The following is a 12,376-nucleotide window of genomic DNA, read 5'->3' on the forward strand; positions in this document are numbered from 1 at the left end:
GATTGAAAGATATTTTGAAAAGGAGATCAATGCATAATTGGAATCTGATTTTTGAGGTGGTATGATGGGGCCAGCGTTGTGGTGTAGTGGGTAAGGCCACCGTCTGCAGTGCTGGCATCACATATGGGCACTGGTTCAAGTCCTGGCTGCTCCACTTCTGGTCCAGCTCTCTGCTATGGCCTGGGAAAGCACTGGAAGATGGCCAAAGTCCTTGGGTCCCTGCCCCCATGTGGGAGACCTGGAAGAAGCTCCTGGCTCCTGGCTTTTGGCTTCCGATCAGCACAGCTCTGGCTGTTGTCAACTGGGGAGTGACCCAGGGGATGCAAGACCTCTCTCTCTCTGCCTCTCCTTCTCTCTGTGTAATTCAGACTTTCAAATAAATAAATAAATCTTTGAAAAATGATTTTTGAGGTGGTAAGAGATAGATGAGCACTTGATTACAGAATATTTCACTTTTCAGCTAATAGTATTCCAATAAAGTTCTTTTTTAAGGATTTATTTGAAAGGCAGAGTTACAGAGATGGAGGTGGGGAGATTGAGAGAGGGAAAGAGAGAGAGAGAGACAGAGAGAGAGAGAGAGAGAGAGAGAGAGAGAGAATCTATCTTCTATCCGTTGGTCCACTTCCCAAAAGGCTGCAATGGTCAGGGCTAGCCCAGGCTGAAGGCAGGAGACAGGAACTCCATCTGGATCTCCCACATCGGTGGCAAGGTTCCAGACACCAGTGCCATTCTCTGTGCTTTCCCAGATGCAGTATTTGGGAACTGGATCAGAAGCTGAACAACCAGGATCAGAACCACTGGACCTCTGATAGGGCATCCTGGGTCGCAGGTGGCTTCTTAACCTGCTACTGTGCCACAGCACTGGCCATTAAACTGTCTTTTAAAATTAAAAAGAGGAGCTGGCGTTGTGTTGTAGTGGGTAAAGCTGCTTCCTGTAGTGCTGGGATCCCATATGGACGCTGGTTCGAGTCCTGGCTGCTTCACTTCCAATCCAGCTCTCTGCTATGGCCTAGGAAAGTAGTAGAAGATGGCCCAAGTCCTTGGGCCCCTGCATCCATGTGGGAGACCCAGAAGAAGCTTCTGACTCCTTGTTTCGGATTAGTGAATCTCTGGTTGTTGTGGCCAATTGGGGAGTGAACCAGCAGATGGAAGACCTCTATCTCTGTCTCTACCTCTCCTTCTCTCTCTGTATACTTTCAAATAAATAAATAAAACTTTTTAAAAAAATTAAATTTTAAAAAAGAAAAAAAAATATTTTTAAAGATAGAGGGAGAATCTTTCATGGCTGGTTATTTCCCCCAAATTCCCTCAACAACCAAGGTTGGTCAAAGCCAAAGGTTGGAGCCCAGAACTCAGTCAGGGTCTCCCACCTGGAAGACAGAGACCAAAATTCTTAGGCCATCACCTGCTATCTCCCAGTGTTCACAAAGACATGAAGCTGGAATTGGAAGCATAGCCAGGACTTGAACAAAAATACTCTGATATAGGGCAAGAGCATCCCAAAGTGACATCTTAACTTCTGTGCAGAATGTCCACCTTATTGAAGATTTCTGAATATATGTTCATCTGGAATAAAAACCTATAATTTTGTTTTCTTATGGTTCATATTGGTTTCATTGACTTAGTCCAGAGATATTTCCTCTTTTTGAATTTTATAGAAAAATTAAAGAAGAGTTGATGCTCTTTTAAAAATGCTTGATAAAATTCACCTGAAAAGCATGGTTCTGGGCTTTTCTTTATTGGTTGACTTTTGAATACTAAGTCAATCTCCTTATTTGTTATTGGTCCATTCTTGTGTCTCACTTGCTATATTTATTTTCTGGTTTGATGATTTTTAAGCAATATACTTCATCTTACATAAAGCTGGCATTAGAATTCTTACAGCTATCATAGTCTATTTAAGTTGATAAAAACTTCAACTGAATGTGAAAGCTCTAACCTTTTACTCTCTACGTACTTCCTATTATTTATGTCAGAGTTTATTTCATTTTACATTGTGTATCCATTGACAAGTTTCTAATATTTGATTATTTAATATTTAATAATATTTAATAATAATACTTTTTCTCAGTAATCATTATAATTTCAAGTATGTTAAATTCATGAAACAGAAGACATAGATCTTCAGATGTAGTAATGGAGAAATAGGATGTGCTTATTAGATAATTAGTAAATGAAAGGTATACTTTGACTAGTTTACTTGGAACAAAACTGGTGTTTAAGTGTGTTGTAAGTTTTGACCCTGAGCACTATGAATGCTTTCATCATTTGAGCTTTACTTAAATCACTGCTGTTAACTTATGAATCTAACAGTAAGTGAGCCCTTAGTGACATTTGCTAGGCTTCTCTGGTCAACTAAATAGCCACTTTCCTTAAAACTAGGTTGTGGCCACTTTTTCCCTTCATATACTTTTTATGTTCTGCCTTGGTTTTGTTTTTTTGTTTTTTTTGTTTTTTTTTTTTTTTTTTTTTTTTTTTTTTTTTTTTTTTTTTTTTTTTTTTTTTTTTGCAGTAGGGAGTCTCAGCTCTGCAATTCCTTGTTCTCAATCTTTTCCTTTCTTTTTTCTTTTTTTTTTTACTGTCTATCAGATTATTTGATCAATGAAAATTTCAATATCAGGGAGTATATGAAGGCCAATGTATTTCTCTCTAGCCCTCGGATTTGAGTGTGTCTATGGGGACAGCTGAGTTTCTGGCAGCAGCAAAGGCTATTCTGGGACTTGGGCTTCACGTTTCCAGCCTCTCTGGGGGTGCTTTTATTCCTGGTCTTTCTACTTTTCTGTTGTCTCTTCAGATTAAGGGTTGTAGTGTTTGTAAACTCATGATTATTCTTGCTTATTTGCTTTCTGTTTTTTACCAGCAATCCATTTTAGCATCTTCATTCTAGTTTTAATCATGTTCTGAATTATTTTCTGTTTATTGTGAATACCTAATTGTTTCGCATTTGCTTAGTTAGAAACTGCTTGTGAAAGCTTGATTCTGGATAATTGCCTAGTAGTAGTTAGAAAATATTTGAAAATACAATGGATAATTAGTGTTGACATAATCTCTATTTTTATTCCACGATTTTTGTTTATAGATATGGCCACTTTGCGTCTTGTTATCTTTCTCTTGGTGAAGACATCCCTTTCATCCTTTGTAATGATATATATAGCTTTCTCAAATGAACTTGTGCCAACAACACTCAGGTAATGAAAGAAATGGAAAATGGTCCAAGTTGATATACTGAATGATGCTGGAAGTTTCCAAGAACTTAAATGAGTAAAATAAAATTCACTTTAAGTTGTATTTCAAAAAATGTTTACAAATAAATGATTGGCATTTGAGCTGTCCTTGGCAGAATTCCATATATAAAATATATGTATAAAAGTAAAAAAAAAATTGAAGATTTATTTATTCATTTGAAAGACAGAATGAGAGAGAGAGAGAGAGAGAGGGAGAGAAAAAGAGAGAGAGGGAAAAGAAGAGGGAGAGAAAGAGATTTTTACCTACTGGTTCACTCTGCAAATGATCCCAATGGTCTGGCTGGGCCAGGCTGAAGTCAGGAATGAGATTAATCTTGGTCTCCCACCTAGTTGCAGGGGCTCAATCCCTTGGACCATCTTCTGGTGCTTTCCAAGGCACAGTAGCAGGGAAGTGAGTCAAAAATGGAGCATCCAGGAATCAAATTTGCACCTATTTAGGATATTGGCATATGAAGTGGTAGCTTACCCCTCTGCACCACAATGCCTGACCCTTCATTATATAGGCAGCATTTTTTAGTGGATCAAATTTTTCTGCAATATTTTCCCAACTCTGTCTATGTTATGGTAGTTTTAAAATTGTTAGTCACACAGAGATTTCAGGGTAGAGTTGTATGCAATACTAGTCATAATGTCATCATGTCTTTGTCTTTATTAGTGTGTAACATGTTTTTTTTGCCAATGAAAGTTTGAGATATTTGGCAGAATTTATAGACAACATGGCAAAATAAATATGGAAAATACTTATTTTACTTTTTGCTTTGGGTGTGGATATTTTTGAATATTATTTGAATAATTGAATATTATTTTGCTGTAGATATTTAATTAAATTTTCCTATTAACACTGCACGATTTAAGCTAACCATGACAAAATCCATCTGTCACTCTTACCAAATATCCATGCTCTTGGAAGACAAAAGTTTTGTTATCGGTTGTGACTTCTTGCTTCTCCATTCATGTGAGGGAAAGAAATCTCCTATAGAATAGCCTTTTATATGTATTGGGAGATTCTATTCCCTTAAAGAACACACAGAAACACGGTCATCAATATGAAAGAAGGTAAAGGAAGGAAACCTCACAGCAAAAGTTCACAGGAAGTTCAAAGCATATATTAGAAAATATCTTTGGCAAATGGCAGGACAAAGTTACTACTTATCAATAGTCACATTGAACGTTAATGGCCTCAACTGTCCAGTTAAAAGACACAGATTGGCTGATTGGGTTAAGGAACAAAACCCATCTATTTTCTGCTTACAAGAAACACATCTTCCCAACAAAGATGCATACAGACTGAAAGTAAAAGGCTGGCAAAAGATATACCATGCTGACAGAAATTAAAAAAGAGCAGGCATAGCCATCTTAATATCAGACAAAATAAACTTTAACACAAGAACTGTTAAGAGAGACAAAGAGGGTCACTATATAATGATTAAGGGATCAATTCAACAGGGAGATATAACGATTATCAATATGTATGCACCTAATTACAGGGCACTGGTTTATTTAAAAGATTTGTTAAGGGACTTAAAGGGAGACTTAGACTCCAATACAATAGTACTTGGGGACTTCAATACTCCACTCTTAGAAATAGACAGATCAACCGGAAAGAAGTTCAACAAGGATACAGTAGATTTAAATGACACCATAGCCCAAATGGATCTAACAGATATCCTAAACATAAGGAATTTACATTCTTCTCAGCAGTACATGGAACCTACTCTAGGATTGACCACATACTAGGCCATAAAGCAAGACTCAGCAAATTTAAAAGAATTAGAATCATATGATGCAGCTTCTCAGACCACAGCAAAATGAAGGTGGAAATTAGCAATTCAGGAATCCCTAGAGCATATGCAAACACAAGGAGATTGAACAACATGCTCCTGAATGAACACTGGGTCATAGAAGAAATCAAAAGCTTTCTGGAAGTAAATGAGGATAACAGCACAACATACCAAAACTTATGGGATACAGCAAAAGCAGTGTTAAGAGGAAAGTTTATAGCAATAGGTGCCTACATCAAGAAATTGGAAAGGCACCAAATAAATGAGCTTTCAATTCATCTCAAGGATCTAGAAAAACTGCAGCAAACCAGACCCAAATCTAGTAGGAGAAGAGAAATAATTAAAATCAGAGAAGAAATCAACAGGATTGAATCCAAAAAAAATTACAAAAAATCAGCTAAATGAGGAGCTGGTGTATTGAAAAAATAAACAAAATTGACACACCATTGGCTCAACTAACTAAAAAAAGAAAAGACCCAAATCAATAAAATCAGAGATGAAAAAGGAAACGTAACAACAGATACCATAGAAATAAAAAGAATCATCAGAAATTACTACAAGGACTTGTATGCCAGCAAACAGGGAAATCTATCAGAAATGGATAGATTCCTGGACACATGCAACCTACCTAAATTGAACCAGGAAGACATAGAAAACCTAAACAGACCCATAACTGACACAGAAATTGAAACAGTAATATAGGCTCTCCCAACAAAGCAAAGCCAAGGGCCAGATGGATTCACTGCTGAATTCTACCAGACATTTGAAGAACTAACTTCAATTCTTCTCAAAATATTCAGAACAATCAAAAAAGAGGGAATCCTCCCAAATTCTTTCAATGAAGCCAGCATCACCTTAATTCCTAAGCCACAGAAAGATGCAGCATTGAAAGAAAATTACAGACCAATATCCCTGATGAACATAGATGCAAAAATCCTCAATAAAATTCTCGCCAATAGAATACAACACATCAGAAAATTCATCCACCCAGACAAGATGGGATTTATCCCTGGTTTGCAGGGATGGTTCAATGTTCGCAAATCGATCAATGTGATGCACCACATTAACAGACTGCAGAAGAAAAAACATATGATTATCTCAATAGATGCAGAGAAAGCATTCAATAAAATTCAACACCCTTTCATGATGAAAACCCTAAGCAAACTGGGTATGGAAGGAACATTCCTCAATACAATCAAAGCAATATATGAAAAACCCACGGCCAACATCCTATTGAATGGGGAAAAGTTGGAAGCATTTCCACTGAGATCTGGTACCAGACAGGGATGCCCACTCTCACCACTGCTATTAAATATAGTTTTGGAAGACTTAGCCAGAGCCATAAGGCAAGAAAAAGAAATTAAAGGGATACAAATTGGGAAGGAAGAAGTCAAACTATCCCTCTTTGCAGATGATATGATTCTTTATTTAGGGGACCCAAAGAACTCTACTAAGAGACTATTGGAACTCATAGAAGAGTTTGGCAAAGTAGCAGGATATAAAATCAATGCACAAAAATCAACAGCCTTTGTATACACAGGCAATGCCACGGCTGAGAAAGAACTGCTAAGATCAATCCCATTCACAATAGCTACAAAACAACCAAATATCTTAAAATAAACTTAACTAAGCATGTTAAAGACCTCTACGATGAGAATTACAAAATCTTAAAGAAAGAAATAGAAGAGGATACCAAAAAATGGAAAAATCTTCCATGCTCATGGATTGGAAGAATCAACATCATCAAAATGTCCATTCTCCCAAAAGCAATTTATAGATTCAAAACAATACCAATCAAGATAGCAAAGACATTCTTCTCAGATCTAGAAAAAATGATGCTGAAATTCATATGGAGATGCAGGAGACCTCAAATAGCTGAAGCAATTTTGTACAACAAAAACAAAGCCCGAGGCATCACAATACCAGATTTCAGGACACACTACAGGGCAGTTGTAATCAAAACAGCATGTACTGGTACAGAAACAGATGGATAGACCAATGGAACAGAATAGAAACACCAGAAATCAACTCAATCATCTACAGCCAACTTATATTTGATCAAGGATCTAAAACCAATTCCTGGAGCAAGGACAGTCTATTCAATAAATGGTGCTGGGAAAACTGGATTTCCATGTGCAGAAGCATGAAACAAGACCCCTACCTTACACCTTACACAAAAATCCACTCAACATGGATTAAAGACCTAAATCTATGACTCGACACCAGCAAATTATTGGAGAACATTGGAGAAACCCTGCAAGATATAGATACAGGCAAAGACTTCTTGGAAAATACTCCAGCAGCACAGGCAGTCAAAACCAAAATTAACATTTGGGATTGCATCAAATTGAGAAGTTTCTGTACTTCAAAAGAAACAGGAAAGTGAAGAGGCAACCGACAGAATGGGAAAAAATATTTGCAAACTATACTACAGATAAAGGGTTGATAACCAGAATCTACAAAGAAATCAAGAAAATCCACAACAACAAAACAAACAACCCACTTAAGAGATGGGCCAAGGACCTCAATAGACATTTTTCGAAAGAGGGAATCCAAATGGCCAACAGACACATGAAAAAATGTTCAAGATCACAAGCAATCAGGGAAATGCAAATCAAAACCACAATGAGGTTCCATCTCACCCCGGTGAGAATGGCTCACATACAGAAATCTACCAACAACAGATGCTGGAGAGGATGTGGGGAAAAAGGGACACTAACCCACTGTTGGTGGGAATGCAAACTGGTTAAGCCTCTATAGAAGTCAGTCTGGAGATTCCTCAGTAACCTGAATATAACCCTATCATACAACCCACTCATACCACTCCTTGGCAAACAAAAAAGCGGTCTGCACCTTAATGTTTATTGCAGCTCAATTCACAATAGCTAAGACCTGGAATCAACCCAAATGCCCATCAGCAGTAGACTGGATAAAGAAATTATGGGACATGTACTCTATAGAATACTATACAGCAGTCAAAAACAATGAAACCCGGTCATTTGCAACAAAATGGAGGAATCTGAAAAACATTATGCTGAGTGAATTAAGCCAGTCCCAAAGGGACAAATATCATATGTTCTCCCTGATTGGTGATAACTAACCAAGGACAAAAAAAGGAAACCTGTTGAAGTGAAATGGACACTATGAGAAACAGTGACTTGATCAGTTCTTGTTCTGACTGTTGATGTACAATTTAATACTTTATCCCTTTCAGTATTTTTTTTTGTTCTAGTTAATACTATTGGTTGAACTCTGTAATTAACACACATTTATTCTTATGTGTTTAAGTTTAACTGAAAAGTGATCCCTGTTAAATATGAGAATGGGAATAAGAGAGGGAGGAGTGTACAGTTTGGGACATACTCAATCGGACTTGCCCCAAATGGTGGACATAGGGGATTCCAACACAATCCCATCAAGATGGCATGTACCAATGCCATCTCACTAGTCCAAGTGATCAATTTCAGTTCACAATTGATCATAATGATAGGACTAAGAGTCAAAGGCATCACACAAACAAGGCTAGTGTCTGCTGATACTAACTGATAGAATAAAAAATTGAGAGAACAATCCAACATGGGAAGTGGGATACACAGCTGATTCATAGAATGGCAGATGTCCTAAACAGCACTCTGGCCTCAGAATCAGCCCTTAAAGCATTCAAATCTGGCTGAGGAACCCATGAGAGTATTTTAGGCGTGGAAAGTCAAACACTCTGGGGAAAAAAACAAAAACAAAAACAAAAACAAAAAACAAACAAACAAAAAAAACAACTAAAGGAAAGATCTCTGCGAGTGAGATCCCAGAGAAAGAACAGGCCATCAAAGAAGGAGGTACCTTTCTCTGAAGGGAGGAGAGATCTTCCACTTTGACTATGACCTTTTCTAAATAAGATCGAAGGCAACGAACTCAAAAGGCTTCCATAGCCTTGGCAACTCATGACAAGAGCCTAGGGTGATTACTGATGCCATAAACAATAGTGTCAATTTTTTAAAAGTCAACAACAGGAGTCACTGTGTACTTACTTCTGTGGGATCTCTGTCCTTAATGTGTTGTTCAATGTGAATTAATGCTATAACTAGTACTCAAGCAGTATTTTACACTTTGTGTGTCTGTGTGAGTGCAAACTGATGAAATCTCTGCTTAATGTATACTATATTGATTTTCTGTATATAAAGATAATTGAAAATGAATTTTGATGTGAATGGAATGGGAGAGGGAGCGGGAGATGGGAGGGGTGCGGGTGAGAGGGAAGTTGGGGGGGGGAAGCCAATGTAATCCATAAACTGTACTTTGGAAAATTATATTTACTAAATAAAAATTAAAAAAAAAACACAATAGCCTCATTTCTTTATAGAGGATTTCTGAAATATCTACCATGTTGTATGTTAACAATCAGTGGACAAAATATGGTGACATACATAAAGAATTGGATTTGCATGAAAAAAATTAGCTTTAAATGCTACTTTATTTAAATATGATTGAAATACAAACAGCCATGTAGGTTTAATGTCTATAACCATATGAGTTTTGGGTTAATGATACACCAGTAGAAACATCACCACCACTAGGCCACAAATATCCATCATCTCCCAAAATTTCCTTTTGCCCCATTGTTATTACTGTTTATTATTATTGTCTGTGGTAGGAACACTCAATATAAAATCAACCCTCTGAGTAAACTTTAACTATACAGAAGTTAACTAAAGACATTGTTCTGTTTAGTAGACACCAGAACTTGTTTCTGTTATGTAACTGAAATTTTGTACCTTTTCATAATCATCTCCAATTCCCCCCCTGAACTGAAGCCCTAGATCATCCTGTGTATAATTCTGAGTGAATTTACGGTTTTTGGTCAGTCTTTGAGGTTCTATTTTCTCTTTTACAAAATAAAGACCATAATATATGTTGGCATATTTTACGGATTTTCTTTAAAAGTTATATGAGAAAAATCATTTAAAGTTTCTTTCTTAAAGATCTTATTTGGAAGGAAGCACTGGGGTGGGGGAGAGAGAGAGAGAGATCTTTCATTTGCTGGTTCACTCCCAAAATGGACGCAACAGACAGGGCTGGGTCAGGCCAAACTATTCAAGAGCCATCTGGGTCTCCCACATGGGTGGCAGGGGTCTGAATTTTCTGGGCCATCTTCCACTGCCTCCTTAGGCGCATAAGCAGGGCATTGGATAGGAATGAGAGCATCGGGGACTTAACCCAGGACTCTGATATGGGATGCCAGTTCTCAAGTGACAGTTTAACTATTAATCGTATTGTAATAGTTAATATATTGTTTATATATTATATATATTATATATAATATATATAGTTAATAATAGTTAATATATTGTAATATATTGTAATAGTTAATATTGATATTAGAGTAAACAATGAGCATTTATATATGTTTAGGGTTGCTAAAAGAAGGAAGGAAGGAGGAAAGCAGGAAGGAAGAGAGGGTAGGCAGAAGGAAGGAGCAATTTTTTAATTTTAAACTTCACATAGATAACTTCTTTATCATAAATGAATAAATATATAAATATTTCAAGCTGCTTACTCATATTAACTGTTATTCATTGCTTATCTGAAATTCAAATTTAATTTTTTATCTTGTATTTTATCAAGTAACTCCAACAATGTGCTATGTTATCTTTGAGTTGATTTGTGTCTTCTCCATTTTACAAATGAGAAAATTGAACATGACATGTGGGCTGATATCCTGTGTAAAATAAAGGACACCACTTTGAACTCCTTATAGAGTTGCTAAGGAAATAGCAAAATTACGTATAACATGAAGACTGCATGATATGGGATTTGTTAGCAAGTATGTTGTATATGTAATGTACATGAATTAAAACTTGAAAGACTTGAACTCATAAGCTCCAATATTTAAAGAAATGTTTTTTCTCTTTGAAGGTTAACTCTACAGAGCATTTTTAATCTTGCTATCAGATCAGCCGCAATATTTTCTGCTTTAGTACTTGCAACAAGAAGTTACTTTGTGCACCTTCCTATGATTCTCTTTGGGATCTTCCCTATAGCAGCCTCCATATGTGTCTACTTTCTTCCAGAGACCTTCAATCTTCCACTTCCTGACACTATTGAAGACATGGAGAAAAGGTAAGATCCCTTGTAACCCTTTTCCATGAAACAAGGCTGTGGAATTATGACATTATTTAGCAGAATATGAAGACTGCTACAAACTCTAACTTCATGAAACTGAATAATAGAATATCCTGGTTAATTTTGCTTGTCTCTTATGTAGTAATACATGAAGATATATATAGGATATATATCTATGAAATCACTTTGTTTACAATTTTATATTTATTGCATGAAATACATATATAATAAATAAATATACATATAAACTATTCCTATTATATATACCATTTTATAATTTATAAAATGATTATACATAATCATTTCATAAACTATTTGAATTATGATTAGTGAGGATAAGGATTTTTTTTGTGAGAGCTAGCCAATGAAATTAGGATATGTATTTGGAGTACAAAATATTTGAAACCAAATCTTTTATGTTTCCCCATTTAATAATGAATTTAAACACCATGTATTAATTATTGCCATTGCAATTGATTACTCAATTTTAATCTTTGCTAAATATTTATTATATAGATTTTTAAAAAAATTATTTGAAAGAAAACTTTGATTAATGTGTAATACCTTGCAAATTTTTAAAGGACACCTATACATCTCATAAACCTGTCTACCTGGCAACTAGCCTTTCTACTCGCTTATCTTTTTTTGTGTTTAGAATATCCCAACTTCGTTCCTCCACTAATATTGTAAACTATAGTCACCCCATTGTTCTATGGAACTCCAGAACTTGTAATTTCAATCTGTCTGTGTTTGGGTACTTGTCATCTAACCTCCTTTTGTCCTCCTTCCCACTCTTTCTTGATGATGGTAATCACTATTCTAAATTCACCTTGACCTTGTGAAATGTTAACTTCCATATATGAGACAGAACATAAGATATTTGTCTTTTTTTGTCTAGCTTATTTCACTTAATGTCTAGCTTATTTCACATAATGAAGTCCAGTTCCATTTATTTTGCTGAAAATATCAGGATTTCATTTTTAATGATTGAATACTATCCCATGGTGTGTATGTATATCACATTTTCCTTATCAGTTCTTCCATCAATAGATTGGCTATTATAAATAGTGCAGATGTCTCCTTCATACACTGATTTCATTTCCTTTGGATGTCTATCCTGTGGTGGGACAGATTACTCATATGATAGATCTATGTTTAGTTTTTGAGAAATTTCTTTACTGTTATTCATGGTGGTTGAACTGATTTGGATTGCTACATAGATTTGCACAGGAC

At 36.0% G+C, this 12,376-nt stretch overlaps 1 protein-coding gene across 1 annotated transcript in view; it reads left to right on the forward strand.

Moving 5' to 3' along the window:
- The window catches only part of LOC133758656 (solute carrier family 22 member 22-like), a 28,249-nt gene that overhangs the window by 14,060 nt on the left and 1,813 nt on the right, over positions 1 to 12,376 (forward strand). Inside the window, exons 8-9 of the mRNA XM_062189854.1 lie at positions 3,080 to 3,188; positions 10,937 to 11,140. Coding sequence (XP_062045838.1) covers positions 3,080 to 3,188; positions 10,937 to 11,140 — 313 coding nt within the window. The remainder of the gene's footprint in view (positions 1 to 3,079; positions 3,189 to 10,936; positions 11,141 to 12,376) is intronic.

The sequence above is a fragment of the Lepus europaeus genome, chromosome 4 (assembly GCF_033115175.1).
Source record: "Lepus europaeus isolate LE1 chromosome 4, mLepTim1.pri, whole genome shotgun sequence".
Classification (NCBI taxonomy): Eukaryota; Metazoa; Chordata; class Mammalia; order Lagomorpha; family Leporidae; genus Lepus; species Lepus europaeus.